At 44.2% G+C, this 17,641-nt stretch overlaps 1 protein-coding gene across 8 annotated transcripts in view; it reads right to left on the bottom strand.

Annotated features, from left to right (window-relative positions):
• Positions 1-17,641, bottom strand: part of ELP4 (elongator acetyltransferase complex subunit 4) — a 283,737-nt gene that overhangs the window by 192,342 nt on the left and 73,754 nt on the right. For all 8 annotated transcript variants that reach the window (XR_004000077.1, XM_030560245.1, XM_030560252.1 and 5 more), the window contains exon 5: positions 1,899-2,038. Coding sequence is in view for 7 of the 8 variants with exons in the window: in XM_030560245.1 (XP_030416105.1) it covers positions 1,899-2,038 (140 nt within the window). In the remaining variant the exon portion in view is untranslated. The remainder of the gene's footprint in view (positions 1-1,898; positions 2,039-17,641) is intronic.

The following is a 17,641-nucleotide window of genomic DNA, read 5'->3' as shown; positions in this document are numbered from 1 at the left end:
TTGAAAATGTAGAAGACATCCAAAATATTTAAACAAATGGTATTCTATTACTAACAGCATGATTAATCGCACAATTAATTTTTTAATCATGCACTTAATCACGATTAATATTTTTAATCACTTTACAGCCCTACTAATCGTTCTTAAAAATCTTTATCTACATGTTTAGAATTTATTTTCATAACATTGCAGAAGACCTTAGTATTCTTTTAATATATTGCATTTTAACACCCTTTTTTAATAGGCTGCTTCAAAGAAATACCAGCAATATGTGCTTATATTTAGGTCTCCCAATGCTACTATTAAGCGCTCTAGTTCAAAGAGGCCAATAAATGCTCAATTAGGGCCAGTTCAGTTAGTTGCAGGTTCAAAGCCACAGTTGGCTGGTATGGGTATTTGCACCTTTTCTTGCACAAATAGTACATCCCTTGATAAGAGTTCTTTTATGAATGGAGTCCCTACATAATGCTTACCTTGATTAGAAATAAAAATACACATACATTTCATACCCACAGATTTACTGGCCTGAAATCCATCCCAGTTAGTGACACATTGTAGAATGGCACAAGAAGAGTGGGACATTTACTGGGTGGCAATGTAGCCCCACTTTGGCAACTGGCCAAATAAAATCCTCGTGTGACCAAATTCTGCCATTCAAAAGGTGTATTATCCATTGTGTGTTAATTATGTTAAATGTTTACTATAGAAATAGTGCCCTTACAATTTGTCCCATCTCCTAAAAGTGTACAAACTGCTTTATTTACAAGTCTAGCTAGAATCTGAAAGCCTGAATGAATTAAAACCACTGATTTTTGATCATGTAATACTGACACTGGTACCAGCAAACAGAGTACTCTTTAGATTGTTTATATTTCTGAAAAAGCACTCAGTGAAACAATGCATTCTTTTATTAATCAGATTTTTTAATTGTGCCATACTGTATTTTATTTCTAAAAAAAATAACATTAAAATACTTCTCAGGACTTGGCTCTATACCTAGAAGTTTATAAAACACAGAAATAAGAACACCAGAAGTTCCAGGCTGAATAAGGAGATAGACTACTTAATCTATACAGTAACTCCTCACTTAACGTTGTAGTTGTGTTCCTGAAAAATGCGACTTCAAGCGAAACGATGTTAAGTGAATCCAATTTCCCCCATAAGAATTAATGTAAATGAGGGGGTTAGGTTTCACACACACACATGCACACACACACGCACGCACGCACACTAAGTTTTAAACAAACAATTCAGTACTGGTACACAGTGATGATGATTGTGAAGCTTAGCTGAGGTGGAGGAGTCACAGAATGGGATATTTCCCAGGGAATGCCTTACTGCTAAACGATGAACTAGCAATTGGCTGAGCCCTCCAGGGTTAACTCTCATGCTCTAAAAGGCAACAGGAATGGAGGGAGGAGAGATAGCGCTGCAGACAGAGACAGAGACACACACAGTGTGTGTGAGAGAGAGATGCGCATTTACCTATAAGTACACTGCCTTGTTAATTAGATCAGCTTGCTGAGACTGCAACTGCTGCTGCCAGCAAGCTTCCTCTGTCCTGAGCCCTGTTGTGTGTCCCCCCTGCTCTATGGAAGATGGGGTAAGTGGGGTGCAGGAGCAGGGGGGAGTGGGACATCTTGACATTAGCCCCCCTCTTCCTCCCCTCCCCCCCGCACAGCAAGCAGGAGTCTCAGAGAGCAGTTCCAAGGCAGAGGGCAGGGGCAGCACATGGCAGTGTGGGAAGGAACAGCTGTTATTAAAGGATTTTAGGAGTACAAGTGGCACTGGAAGCCAGTGATACAGGTAATAAACTGGCTCGGCACTTCTAAAAATCTTCCTCTTAATTTGCATGCAAATAACTAAAAATATAAGTAACACATGGGTTAAGAACTTACCAAGTTTTTATTTCAGGGTGCAAAGACATTTCTTCAGGAAGGAAAAAACGGTGCCACTTTGTAGATTGAAGTAGTTCTGGAGACACCATTTTAGATACATCGTAATAGTGACCAATTCGTGCAGAAGCTGCTGGACTGACCTGTGAAAACATACTATACTAATTATAATAATTCCTTACATGATTTGTCATAAAAACATAATTACTTGCTATACCTCTAATAGAAAGCTATAATTTTTCATTTAGGCTTTATATACGTTTGTCAGTAGTGAACTTCAAAAGTTATGGAAGGAAAAAAGCAAGAGATAGGTAGAATTACCGAGGATCCCTTTCTTAAGTTCTGTATTGTGGAGCTTACATGCAGATTTAAACCCTTACTGCTCCAATTGGTCCCACCTAAAAAAGTGGGTCAGGTATCCAAAAGAATGCACTCTAAAACAGGCATACAAATCCCAGATGCAAAGACGCATGGGAACAAATTAGGCATTTCAATACCTGTTTTGGGCACACGGAAAAACACAAACATTTTGTACATTGGCTTTTGAAAGGCTGCCCAATTATGTTTATATGTAATCCGTAAAATAAAATATTGCCTCTTTGTAGCTTCCAACATCATTTCTTAAAAAACATTAAAACAAAAAAGAAAAAATGGCTTGAAATCATTAAGTTTAAAAGTGTTTTTTATTTTCTTGAATTTGCAGTAACTTCATGGTAGGTATTACTAAGACATTAGACAATAGTAACCATTCTTGTCATGTAATAAAGGTGCCTAATATTAAGAGAACAGAATAAAACTGTTTCAATAAAGTCACAAAAACAAAGTTAAGCTGAGCTCTGGTGAGATATTATTACTCCTTATACATTCATTAGCATGGCGGACACAGGGAAGAGTTCCACACATTGAAAACTGGTGGAAACCCAGCATGACACACAACTTAGAATGTTATTTGAATTACAGAAGTAAATGCATGATAAAAAACAAGAAAAACTAAGTTGGTCTAAAATGTGTGCAAATATATTCATATATTCTGTTTTGTATATAAAACAAACAAAAAATACATTATAAAATAATGTTTTTCTTTATGTAATGCTCTCTATCTGCCATCCATCCCCATTAAAAATGCCATCCCAGTTTCAATGGTCAGGAATGGTTCAACTCCAGAAGTAAGTTAGAAAAGAAATGACTTGACACAGACATGAGACACTGTATACTAGTCTCATTTATTAGCCAATAAGTAGGTATAAGATCTTGAAAGGAATATCGGATGACAAAAGCCAAATTAAGCTTAAAACTCAAAGCTACAGTACAACATATTCACAACTCTAGCAATTCATGTTGCCAATCTGACTGTCTCTCACCAACTGTTCCAATCAATCTGTGACTTCATGTTTTAACTTTTCAAGCAAAAATTAAATCTTTTACTGTGACCTTGCGTCTGAAGACGTTACTTAAAATCTCTCTCCTCAGTCACATAACACAGTTGTCAATCAAAAACATACTAGAGACGGGGGCTGAGGCATTTGTGCAGTGCTGTCCAGGTTTGTTTACAGCTCCTTTGCAATACAAAAAAAGCCCACTCTAGTTTAATGATTCTCCTTATTAATTCAAAGGAAAATTGCTCAGATTGTGAACCGTGCCATGCATTTTTCAGGTGCAGCTCAGGAAGGTTGGAGGTGCAAAGATAACTTTAAGCCACCTTTGCACTCACCCAATACTGATGCTGCTATGCATAAAGCTAGTCCCCAGGCACAGTCTACAGCAATGCTCTTGTACCTAACAAAGCCAGTTTAACAAACAAACAAACAAGCAAACAGTGCTGAAAGAGGACACGTGAGAGAGGAAAAGGTGAGAATTGAGAATAATCTAAATACCAGAGGTCAAAATGTGGTCAAATGACCTATATTATCCATCCTGAAGGAAAGTACAGACTGAAATACATAATATTCAAAGAAACTAGAGACAAACTGTACAAAGTGGAAAGCTAAATCCTGACCTTCAGCTCAGATGCAAGATATCCCTCTCAACCTTACATAAAAATTGTTAGAACTCCATATTTGCCTGGAAGCAAGTTCCTCACAATTATTATCTAGATCTTTGATGACACAAATAACTTATTCTCCCTGTTTTAAATAAACCAACCCCTTCTTTAAAAGGTCAACACCTCTCCCTTCCACACTCTCTGCCAATAACTTCTCCCCACAAAATAATCAAAACCCAAAAAACAACTTCTTTATGACCAACTTCCTCAGTAATATGCCTTCCCTCCCACCAATCATAGGACTGAGGCACTGTCACCAACAAAATCATATTAATTTTCTTGCCTACCCAACAAACATCAATCCAAAACACCTCCCTTTTCCAAAGGGGGGCATATAAGTCATCTGGAGAGTTCACAGAAGCCTAATGGTTCTATGCTTAGGGGCCTAGTCATGAGAATAAAATCCTGCTACAAAATAGCCAGGTCTTATCTTCTCATGTAAAGGATCATTCTAATTAAACCTGCCTGACTCCACAATCAGCCCGCATTAAAATTGCCCCCAGCAATTGCCCCCAGCCTGGGCAGCAGTGACCATGAGATGGTCGAGTTCAGGATTCTCACAAAAGGAAGAAAGGAGAGTAGCAAAATACGGACCCTGGACTTTAGAAAAATCAGATTTTAATTTAGGGAACACTGCTCTACAGCCAAAATGCTTCTGAAATAAATGTAGTCCAACGTTACTAATTCTGGGTCACTGAGAACGGAAATGATGCTTAAAATTGTTGATTGGCTCTAGTTTTCAAGATATGCTATTGGGTCACTATATACGACCCTTGACTTGGGAATGGCGGAGGATAAGTGAGTTATAAAGGGAAGGGATCTCAATTTAAACCAGAAATGACTAAAATACATCTTTGACTGGATCTATGAATAAATCTATGACTGGGTTTGGACAGTACTTGCTTTTTAGGCAAAACAATGAATGATGCAATCTGAAGCTGGTATTGCGTCATACATGATATGAATTGCATCATGTTATTCCTAGAAGTCATGGATGATGCAATCATAACGAAGCTTACATCACTCTGCTGAACAAATTGCCCTATATCAGCTCTAGAAATCATACAGTGTCGTGCTCTCTTATTTGTCAGTGTTTGATTTTGCAAAGGGACACATTTCTGTTTAGCCAAAGTGAGCAGAGATGCCTCGTACTTGTGTGAACAGTGCAGATAACTTCTGCTATGTTTGCGGTGAAGTGACTTTTGCATCACAAAAGCGCAGTATAACCACTATGGTTAAGAAAGCCTATCACCTTTCTTTTGGCTGTAAAATTGGAGATCAGGACAAGAGGTGGGCCGCGCACATAGGCTGCAACACTTGTGCAACAAATCTTTGCCAGTGGTTGAACAGGAAAAGGAAATCTATGCCTTTTGCAGTGCCAATGATTTGGAGAGAGCCAACAGATCATACCGGCAATTATTACTTCTGCATGGTGCCTCCAGTTGGGAAAGGTGTGTCAAAGAAGAAAAAGTGGACTGTGCATTATCCAAACATTCCATCAGCTATACGCCCAGTACCCCACGGAGAAGGACTGCCGGTTCCTGATGCACCAGAATCATTCTCACTTGAGTCAGACGAGGAAGAGGAAGAGGATGAAACTTCTGGTCCTGAACCATCAATGTCACAGGACCCACATTTTCTCCCATCCTCCTCCTCTGAACCACACCTCATAACACAAGGTGAACTGAATGACCTTGTCAGGGATTTGGAACTACCCAAGAGTAAGGCAGAGCTGTTGGGCTCCAGACTACAGCAGTGGAATCTCCTGGCAGGCTATCAGGGCAAATGGAGCCCAACAATGCTTGCAGACTATTGCTGGACAGTGACAAGAGATGCTCCATTTAATGAATACAAGAGACAAGCCAAGAAGCACCGAGTAGACACTGAAAGGACTAAACTATGTACATACTAGTTTTTTGCCTTTTGTTTCATAATAAATTTTATTTATATAACCCTTTTGCTGATTTTTAAAGTGTTACATAAACAGGACAGGTGAAATATTATCATGTAAAGCAACCATAAACACATGAAAAGACCTAGGTTTACAATTTATAATTAAAACTCTACTATCTACACAATATACATAGACATAAAATGTAAAAACTTAAATATCTTAGAAACAGTAGCCAATCAGTTGTTTTAATTGTCATATTTGAATTCAGCACATCAAAATACATAATAAGTATCACATTTTATCTCTGAAGCAGACAACTTCTCAAAAATTGTAGACCAGTGGAACTGATGGGCAGGATTGCCTGGGAGACTAATATGACAGAACAGGAGTAATGGTCTCAAGTTGCAGTGGGGGTTTAGGTTGGCTATTAGGAAAATCTTTTTCACTAGGAGGGTGGTGAAGCACTGGAATGGGTTACCTAGGAAGGTCGTTGAATCTCCTTCCTTAGAGGTTTTTAAGGTCAGGCTTGACAACACCCTGGCTGGGATGATTTAGTTGAGGATTGGTCCTGTTTTGTGCATGGGGTTGGACTAGATGACCTTCTGAGGTCCCTTCCAACCCTGATATTCTATGATTCTATGAATGGAAACATTCCTCTTTATCCTCATGACCAATATGGAGTGCACAGCAGGTGACAATTATGTGAACAATGTTGTTCGCACTGGCATCCAGATGGGCGCATAGGTAGCTCCAATGAGCTTTCAGCTTAATAAATGCACGCTCCATGACGATTCTGTAGCTAGTGAGTTTGTAACTGAATTCCCTTTATCCAAGGTCACTGATATCAAAAGATGGTTACTCACCTTTGTAACTGTTGTTCTTCGAGAAGTGTTGCTCATATCCATTCCAGTTAGGTGTGCGCGCGCTGCGTGCATGTTCATCGGAAGACTTTTACCCAAGCAACACTCGGTGGGCCAGCAGGGCGCCCCCTGGAGTGGCGCCGCTATGGCGCTTGATATATACCCCTGCTGGCCCATCCGTCCCTCAGTTCCTTCTTGCTGGCTACTCCGACAGTGGGGAAGGAGGGCGGGTTTGGAATGGATATGAGCAACATCTCGAAGAACAACAGTTACAAAGGTGAGTAACCGTCTTTTCTTCTTCGAGTGCTTGCTCATATCCATTCCAGTTCGGTGATTCCCAAGCCTCACCTAGCGGTGGGGTTGGAACGAGACGTTGTGGAATGTAAGACCGCTCAGCCAAAGGCGGCATCGTCTCTGGACTGTTGGACCAATGAGTAGTGCGATGCAAAGGTGTGGATGGAAGACCACGTGGCCGCGCGACATATTTCCTGGATGGGAACATCGGCCAAGAACGCGGCAGATGAGGCTTGAGCCCAAGTAGAGTGGGCGGTGAGATGGTCGGTCGGAACATGAGCCAAGTCATAGCATGCCCGAATACAGGATGTCACCCAAGATAAAATTCGTTGGGAAGAGATTGGCATGCCCTTCATGCACTCTGCCACCACTACAAATAGCTGAGGTGAACGTCAGAAGAGTTTGGTCCTCTCGATGTAAAAGGCGAGAGCCCTGCGGACATCCAGAGTATGCAGCTGTTGTTCCCGACGCGATGAATGCGGCTTCGGAAAAAAGACTGGCAGAAAAATGTCCTGATTAACTTGGAAGGCAGAGACCACCTTAGGGAGGAATGCCGGGTGCGGTCGCAGCTGTACCTTGTCCTTGTGGAATACCGTATATGGGGGATCCACAGTCAATGCTCGAAGTTCCGAGACTCGCTTAGCCGAGGTGATAGCGATGAGGAAGGCTGTCTTCCAGGACAGGTACAGCAGCGAGCATGTGGTTAAAGGCTCAAAGGGGGGACCCATGAGCCTAGCTAATACGAGGTTTAGATCCCAGGTAGGGGTAGGGCGTTTGACCTGAGGGTAGAGTCGCTCCAAGCCTTTGAGGAATCTGGAAACTATGGGGTGAGAAAAAATGGAACTGCCAGTTTCCCCAGGATGGAAGGTGGAAATAGCTGCAAGATGCACCCTTATAGAAGAGATCGCCAGGCCCTGCAATTTGAAGGACCATAAATAGTCCAAGCTAATGGGGACCGATACAGTTTGTGGGGTAAGGTCATGCTGGGTGCATCTGTGAGAGAAGCGCTTCCATTTAACGAGATATGTTGTTTGCGTGGAAGGCTTTCTGCTTCCCAGCAGCACCTGCTGCACTGAGGTGGAACAACGCAACTCCGATTGGTTCAACCAGACAGCAGCCATGCTGTTAGATGAAGGGACTGCAGGTCCGGGTGGTGAAGCCTGCCGAAGTCTTGCGTGATGAGGTCTGGGCAGAGTGGCAGGGGAATCGGGTCTGCCAGAGAAAGGTCGAGAAGCAGGGTGTACCAGTGCTGTCTCAGCCATGCCGGAGCGATCAGTATTAGGCGGGCTCTGTCCCTGTGGAGCTTGAGTAGAACTCGGTGGACGAGAGGAAATGGTGGGAAGGCATAAAATAGGTGACCTTTCCACAGAATTAGGAACGTGTCCGAGAGGGAGCCCAGGGAGTGACCTTGTAGGGAGCAGAACACCTGGCATTTCCTGTTCACTCTGGAGGCAAAAAGGTCTATGTGGGGAAAGCCCCACCTCCGGAAAACAGAATGGAGAATGTCCGGACAGATGGACCACCCGTGCGACAGGAAGGATCTGCTCAGTTGATCTGCGAGAGTGTTCCGGACTCCTGGGAGAAAGGAGGCTACTAGATCTATGGAAGGGCTATACAGAAGTCTCACAGTTGGATCGCCTCCCGACAAAGGGGGGGAGGACCGTGTCCCTCCGTTTGCCACTGCAACACAACGGCCCTGTAGATGGCGCTGGAACGCTCGGCATGCCAGCCGAACTGCTCTCAGCTCTCGGACATTGATGTATAACGTCAACTCCCGGGACAACCAAAGGCTTTGAGTGCGAAGGTGCCCTAGGTGAGCACCCCAGCCGAGAGATGATGCGTCCGTTGTTAGGGATGTGGAGGGCTGCGGTGGATGAAACGGCAGACCTGCACACACCAGGGATGATGTTCGCCACCAGTCGAGGGAGCCCAGAACGCTTGGCAGAATTGTGAGTATAATGTCTATGGCGTCTCTGCCCGGACGATAGGCTGAGGCGAGCCAAGTTTGGAGAGGACGCATTCGTAGTCTGGCGTGCTTTGTGATGAATGTGCATGCAGCCATGTGACTGAGGAGGCCAAGGCAAGTGCGGGCAGAGGTCACTGGGAAGCTCTGAAGTCTTTGTACAAGGGAGTCTATCGCCTGAAAACGATGTGGGGGCAAACTGGCCGTTGCAAGGTTGGAGTCCAGCATGGCCCCAATAAACTCTATCGTCTGTGTAGGCACCAGAGTGGACTTTTCTAAATTGATTATCAGGCCTAGACACATGAACAAGTCCTTGATGATGGTCACATGACTCATGACTTGTGCCTCGGAGGCCCCTCGAATAAGCCAGTCGTTCAGGTAAGGAAAGACACGTATTTGACGATGCTGTAGGGAAGCTGCGACGACCGCCATACACTTTGTGAAGACCCGAGGGGCCGAGGAGAAGCCAAAGGGAAGGATAGTAAACTGATAATATCGATGACTTACCACAAAGCGGAGATACCGTCTGTGCGGGGGGTAAATTGCAATGTGGAAATGTGTCCTTCATGTCGAGAGTGGCGTACCAATCTCTGGGATCCAGGGAAGGAATGATGGTTCCCAGGGATACCATGCGGAACTTGAACTTTTTCATGAATTTGTTCAGTCCTCGCAGGTCTAGGCTAGGCCGGAGGCCCCCTTTTGCCTTGGGGATTAGGAAATATCGGGAATAAAACCCCTTGCCCCTTAATTCCTCCGGTACCTCCTCTATAGCTCTGATTGTAAGGAAACTCCAGACCTCCTGGAGGAGGAGTTGCTCGTGAGAGGAGTCCCTGAAGAGGGACGGGGGGGGTGGAGGGAGGGGGTGAAACAAATTGAAAGATGGTATCCAAGCTCCACCGTGTGTAGGACCCAACAACTGAAGTTAATTGGGACCATGCAGGGAGAAACGGGGAAAGGCGGTTGAAGAACTGAAAGGGATCCTGGGAGGCAATTGGTACACTGCTCTCGGGCACACCCTCAAAAGTTTGATTTGGGTCCCACTGTTGGTTTGGTGGGACCGGAATTGTTATCCCCTTGAGGTCCAGACTAACATCTGCGGTTGGTACAACCTCGTCTTCTGGTAAAGTCTTGCCTTGGCCTAGGCGGGGGTAAGGGCGCTGAGGTTGGGAGCGGAATGGCCGTCTTTGAGTCTGTGGCGTATGCATTCCCAGCGAACGCATAATAATGCGGTTGTCCTTTAGACTCTGCAGCCTGGGGTCCGTCTTTTGTGAGAACAAGCCCTGTCCATCAAATGGCAAGTCTTGTATGGTATGTTGAAGTTCAGGTGGCAGGCCTGACACTTGCAGCCATGATATACGTCGCATGGTTATTCCAGAGGCGACCGTTCTACCACCGAATCGGCAGCATCTAGCGAGGCCTGTAGGGAGGTCCGCGCAACTCTCTTCCCCTCCTCCAGGAGTGCTGTAAATTCCTGGTGGGAGTCCTGCGGGACCAGCTCTGTAAACTTCCCTACCGCCTCCCAGGTGTTGTAGTTGTACCTACTCAGGAGGGCTTGTTGGTTAGGTACCCTGAGCTGGAGGCCTCCCGCGGAATAGATTTTCCGTTCCAACAAATCCATATGCCTGGCCTCCCTTGATTTAGGTGCAGGAGCTTGTTGGCCGTGGTGCTCTCGTTCATTGACGGACTGTACAACCAATGAACAGGGAGAGGGGTGTACACAGAGGTACTCATACCCCTTGGAAGGCACCATGTACTTCCATTCGACCCCTCTGGCTGTGGGCGGGATGGATGCCGGGGATTGCCAGATGTTGTCTGCTCTAGCCTGGATCGAATGGATGAAGGGGAGAGCCACTCTAGCTGGTGTCTCTGCAGACAAAATGCTTATCACCAGCTCCTCCACCTCTGGAACTTCCTCTACCGGTAAGTTAATATTCTGGGCAACATGCCACAGTAGGTCCTGGTGTGACCTGAGGTCAATCGGAGGTGGACCCGATGATGACGTCCCTGCTACTGCCTCATCCGTAGAAGAGGAGGATGATAGCCCAGGGACGAGTGCTCCTGCACTGACTCCTGATCCTGGGGGACCTCCGGAGCCGTAAGATCGTGTGGTTCCGGTGCGTGGGTAGGGGTTTCCTCTGTACCAGCCGGGGGAGGTCTGCTCATAGTGGCCTCTGGCACACGGTGTTCTGAGTGACCAGAGCGTGACGGGCCAGCCGGTTCCCTTTGGGCTTGGTGATAAGCCCAAGGTGTCCAAAAGGACCACTGATGAGGTCCATGGTCCGGGCCATGGGTATGCGTATCCGAATCCCCATAGGAAGCACCGTCCACATGGGATGAGACGGATGGATGACGAGAAGGCCACGGAGGAGCTGAGGCTGATTGGATCGGGTCTCTGTGTCCATTCGATCGTTCTCTACGCGGTACCGGAGAACGGTACCGGGAGTCGTATCGGTGCCGAGAGTGGGACCAGGACCTGTGACCAGCGCGGTGCAGGGAGGTCGACCGGTGCCGTGAATCTCAGTGCTGAGATTGGCTGCGAGAGGTACGGTGGTGTCGGGACCTGGACCGGTGCCGAGAGTACTGGGACAGTGACTGGGATCTCAAGCGGTGCCGAGAGTACGACCAGTACTGAGATGGAGAGCAGTACCGGGACTGCGAGCGGCATTGGGATCGGGATCGATGGCGGGACCGAGAGTGCCTGCGGAACCTGGATCATGACTGGCGACGGTCAATGGTACCAGATGAAGATGGCCTCATCATGGCGGGCTTGCCCAATGATTGAACAACCTGCACCAGTGGTGCTGTGGGTTGAGGCAGCTCGGGCTCCGTCAAGGCAATCAGTTCTCGTGCTGTGGAGAAGGTCTCCGGTGTGGAGGGCACGACAAGCTCGACCACGGCGTGTGCCGGGGAGCTGATAGGCACCGGACTTGACGGCTCTTGTGAGACTGGAATCAACGGTGCAGAGGTCTTTGGCGCTGCAGCAGTTGGCGGTGCCGGGCAGTCCAACTTGGTTGTACGCTCTGACTGCGGTGTAGATACAGGGGCCGCAGGAGTCTTATGCCTCTTGCTCCTTGGGGAGCGGAGCAGTGCCGGGCAGAAGCATGGGCCAGTGAAGGCTGGTGCCGCGGAGATTTCACTGCAGTTGTGCACTCCGGTGCGGAGGAGGTACTTGTCCCCAGTGCCGCAGTCAGTGCCGAAGTTGGAGGACTTAGAGCTGCCTCCATCAAAAGTTGCTTCAGGTGAATGTCCCGTTCCTTTTTTGTCCGGGGCTTGAAAGCCTTGCAGATTCGGCACTTGTCCGCGAGGTGGGATTCACCCACGCACTTTAAACAGGAGTCGTGAGGGTCTCCTGTGGGCATCGGCCTATGACAGGCCGTGCATGGTTTGAAGCCTGGGGAACCGGGCAAGGGCCCCGGTACCGGGTGAGGAGAAGGGGCTAATCCCCGATCCCTCTTAACTGTATACAATAACTACTACAAGAACTACTAAAACAGAACTAACTAGAACTATAGAAAATTGAACTATATACACAATAACTATATAAACGATCGAAGAGCTAGGGAGGTGGAGATCAGATAAGCCGCACTCCACTGTTCCAACGACCGACACAGGCGGTAAGAAGGAACGAGGGACGGATGGGCCGGCAGGGGTATATATCAAGCGCCATAGCGGCGCCACTCCAGAGGGCGCCCTGCCGGCCCACCGAGTGTTGCTAGGGTAAAAGTCTTCCGACGAACGTGCACGCGGTGCGTGCACACCTAACTGGAATGGATATGAGCAAGCACTCGAAGAAGGAGGTCTGGTTACATGAGCCGAGTTAGGGGCAAAATAACTGGTGGCACAGACTTACCATGAAAAACCACATAGTTTCTGAGGAATAAAGTCCCTTCTCTTCCCACCTCTGAAGAACTACCCTGATCTCTTCAGCACCCTGGTTTCATCAAGTTTTCCAGTGTTTCCAACGTTGGTATTCATTAATAGGAAATAGGAAAAACTTTTTCACTAGGACGGTGTTGTCATAGACAGATAGCTAAGGGTTAATGTCTCTTTCACCTGAAAAAAAAAAGTAAACTGAAGCACCTGACCAGAGGACCAATCAGGAAACAGGATTTTTTCAACTTTGGGTGGAGGGAAGTTTGTGTCTGAGTTCTTTGTCTTCTGTCTGCCTCTCTCTCACTTATGAGAAGAATTTTTCTATTTCCTGCTTTCTAATCTTCTGTTTCCCAGTTGTAAGTACAAAGAGATCAGATAGTGAGTTATATGGTTTTTTTCTTTTGTATTTACATGTCTATAGTTGCTGGAGTGCTTTAAATTGTATTCTTTTGGAATAAGGCTGTTTATTCATATTTCTTTTAAGCAATTGACCCTGTATTTGTCACCTTAATACAGAGAGACCATTTGTATGTATTTTTCTTTCTTTTTATATAAAGCTTTCTTTTTAAGACCTGTTGGAGTTTTTCTTTAGTGGGGAACTCCAGGGAATTGAGTCTGCAACTCACCAGGGAATTGGTGGGAGGAAGAAGTCAGGGGGAAATCTGTGTGTGTTAGATTTACTAGCCTGACTTTGCATTCCCTCTGGGTGAAGAGGGAAGTGCTTGTGTTTCCAGGCTGGAAACGGGGGAGGGTGGAATCCCTCTGCTTAGATTCACGGAGGTTGCTTCTGTGTATCTCTCCAGGAACACCTGGAGGGGGGAAGGGAAAAGGTTTATTTCCCTTTGTTGTGAGACTCAAGGGATTTGGGTCTTGGGGTCCCCAGGGAAGGTTTTTGGGGGGACCAGAGTGCCCCAAAACACTCTAATTTTTTGGGTGGTGGCAGCTTACCAGGTCCAAGCTGGTAACTAAGCTTGGAGGTTTTCATGCTAACCCCCATATTTTGGACGCTAAAGTCCAAATCTGGGACTAGGTTACTGACAAAAAAACCATATAACTCACTATCTGATCTCTTTGTACTTACAACTGGGAAACAGAAGATTAGAAAGCAGGAAATAGAAAAATCCTTCTCACAGCTGAGAGAGAGGCAGACAGAAGACAAAGAACTCAGACACAAACTTCCCTCCACCCAAAGTTGAAAAAATCCTGTTTCCTGATTGGTCCTCTGGTCAGGTGCTTCAGGTTACTTTTTTTTTCCAGGTGAAAGAGACATTAACCCTTAGCTATCTGTTTATGACAGGTGTGAAGCACAGGAATGGGTTACCTAGGAAGATGGTGGAATCTCCTTCCTTAGAGGTTTTTAAGGCCCGGCTTCACAAAGCCCTGGCTGAGATGATTTAGTTGGGGATTGGTCCTGCTTTGAGCAGAGGGTTGGACTAGATGACCTCCTGAGGTCTCTTCCAACCCTAATCGTCGATGATTCTATGAATCTGACTCTGTGGTCAAGTAAGCCTTGTAGAACGAGTGATTAGTAACGTTTTTGGTTCACATACTCACTCACCCCTTTTGGAGGGCAAAATATTGGGATGTGAGTGCCATCGATGGCCCCTGCACAGTTCAGAAACCCCAGCCTCTCAAATCCAAATATTATTTCTGGAACTTTTCTTATAAACACCACCTGTACGTAGATCACATTGTTAATTGTTTTGTAAATCTACACAACCACAACCCTGACAGCGGACAGTGATTTGCAACTGACCAATAGCCGCCTGGTGTTGCTAGCTTCCACAGTGCAATAGCCATCCACTTCTGCACTGGTATGGCTTCCCTAAATCAGAAGTTCTGGCACTGAAAGTATACTGCAAATTCACCATACAGCTCTATGGAGGTCTGTTTCCTCATTTGGAAGTTCTCAAGCTGCTGCTGCTCACCCAAAATTTCCAAAACTATATGATTTCACTGCATTATGCTAGTTCTCCTGCACCAGGAGTGATGGTTCACCCACAGGTATACTGGGGCAATACTGGCATTCACTATATCTGTTCCATAGTACCAGAATGGATTGTCATTCACCTTCACCATCAGTCATCTTCAGGGTCTCCAAAAGTTCTCCCCAGATTCCATCCTGCATCTTGTTGTTCACCTACTTCACTGCATGAACATTTGTCCTGCAACAAGGAGCAGGAGCAGAACCAGATCATCATCCAACTGCCCCATATCTTCCACCCACTTTGGCAGGAGGGAGAGGTAAGCAGGAATTGCCATTTGTAAATGTGTGAAGTCAGGGAAAAGAAAAAACACCACCCCAGCAAAGTGATTCCTAGAGCATGTACCTGTGATGCACAGGACCCTGGGATACTGACCCTGAAATGGTAGTGTTAACGTCACATAACAAAAACAGCAGGGTGCACACAGGTGAATGCGAACACTTGGCGTAGGTATGGGGAGCATGCATAAGGATGTACACAGTCAGGTAAATTAGTATACGCACTGGTAAACATAGCCTAGGTATAAAATTCAGTGACTTAGGCCAATATGTGAAATATATTGCCAATAGGACTATATTTGCACCCTGAGAAGTGACTAAAAATAGCATGAGGCGATATTACGTTTAGGGTTTCTCATTAGCTTCTATAACACTTTCCTTCATTTTACACAAAAAAGATGAGTTTTTGTTTAGTTATTTTAAAAAGTTCCAATACTGCAAACTCAATCACACATCTGAAAATTGAGTTGGGTTCTTTCTGACTTATGCATTGTCATCAGTAATGAGGATTCTGTGGGACAAATTCTGCCCTAACTTACAATTGTGCCTCCCTCACTGAAAACAACCAGATAGCATAAATGGAACAAAGAGCAAAATGTAGTACTGAAACTGGAATTTACAACATTTACGCATTTGTTAACTATGAACCAGAAAAGAATTTAGCTTCCATTCTAATCATTATATGGATTCGACAGCTCTAAAAGGAGTAAATATAATAAGACATGATTTTGTCATTAAAATAAACATATATGACACTGAATACACACAGAACAGACCTAGTTAGTATCATTATTACTTTTTTGAAGGAAACCTTTTTAGGCATTTTCCTAGATTTTATTTCATATTTCAAATTTAAAAACACCTTAAAATCACAGATTTAATTAAAACTATATTATTTGAATGTATTTACATTTTGTACTTGGGAATTACCAAGTTAATGCCTGAAAAATAGAATGCATCTTAGGCTAGATTAGCTGTCAGAGAATACAAAATGTTAAAACTATAAACACAGAATTTTTTTTTATTTTTTATTTATTTATTTATTTTTAAAGTCTTACGTCGTCCTTGGTCTTCAATAATAGACCATTTTCTTATTCTATAAAAGATCTAAAGCATTTAAAATATTTATAAGAAACCTGTAAACTCTCTAAAACTACGGCTTTAATTTTACTTACTAGACATTACATTCTAAATTACAAAATAAAACTATTACGGTAATATATATATTTAAATACAAAGTGTAAAGTTATTTAGTATGAGGGTTCTGAAAGCAATTTAAAAAGGGGCTGTTCTTTGGCCTATAATCTATCCTTTATCCGGATTACAGAACACAATGTTTTTACTGCAATCTCTGCCAGGGCTCATCTTTTTATTGTGTATGTCCAAGCCCCCTTAATGTTTTAGAAAGGCCTTGACTAACTGAACTTTGATCTGATGTCTTCATTGAGAAAAGCTCCAGGTTGCCCATTTCAGATGCAAATCCTCACTAAGGCCCAATAGAGTTTGTAAAGACAGCAAAAAAGAAGAAACAAGAAGTTTCCAGGATCCTCTTTGAGAATCCTGAGGCACATTGGTGTCCTTAATCCACACTGCTGCATGGATTAAGGTAGGTGATAACCTTTCTTAATTCAAAAGAATGAGCACAGTGCCTACAAACTGGGTGGAGACTAGGATTTGGCTATAATAAAACACCATGCAATAAAAGCTCAGTCTATGTCAGAAGCCTTGAATAGGCTTCAGTGTACCACATTCCCAGGCCTAGTAGGGAAGCTTGCAAAAAGCCCACCTGAATCAAGTAAGCATGAATAATCTGTGTTAGCAGACTGGCCATGAAGAGGGGAGAGAGACAGACTTTTCATTCTTCTTAAGTTTGAGAGATAAATTTATTTCTGGATTGTAGGTTCAAGCCTGTTCTTTATTGGATTCCTACAAACTCATCTGCACAAGGAGAAAAAGACACTAAATTGCCAGTGAGCAGACTGTGCTTTTATGCTACCGTCTGCTGTTAATGATTCTAATTGCAATACTAATGTGCTAGAAATCTCAGATTTGGGAGAATCAAGGCAGAAAATTGATTTCATGCTGTGACAGTTTATATATTGTCCCAAGAACAAACAAAAAAGGGAAAAAACCCCAAACTAGGCTATACCTGATGTTTTTACCAAGAGTTTAAATGAGTGTATCCCTGGATATAGAGAAAAGTACCTTTTAAATTGGTAATTGTATGCAACACGCACACACAGTATCCAATTCCTTTTGACTGATTACCTATAAATCTATAGTTTATCTAGGATATAAAGAATATATTCATATTTACACATATAAAATACACTGATAAAGGCAGGACTATTAATTTAAACATGATACACAATATGAAATATTTATGAGGTGGCTAAGAGCTTATTTAACCTGTTTTTAGGAAGGGAAAGGGAATAACTGAGCCATCTCCACAACAGAAATCTCTTCGGTTACTTACAACTAAAAATTAAATTAGTTAACAGAACCACTAACAAGACAACTTTTACACCTCGCATAAAAAGAGATATTGACTAGATACA

The sequence above is a fragment of the Gopherus evgoodei genome, chromosome 4 (genome assembly GCF_007399415.2).
Source record: "Gopherus evgoodei ecotype Sinaloan lineage chromosome 4, rGopEvg1_v1.p, whole genome shotgun sequence".
In the NCBI taxonomy this organism is placed as follows: Eukaryota; Metazoa; Chordata; order Testudines; family Testudinidae; genus Gopherus; species Gopherus evgoodei.
This window is presented reverse-complemented; position numbering and strand designations above follow the sequence as displayed.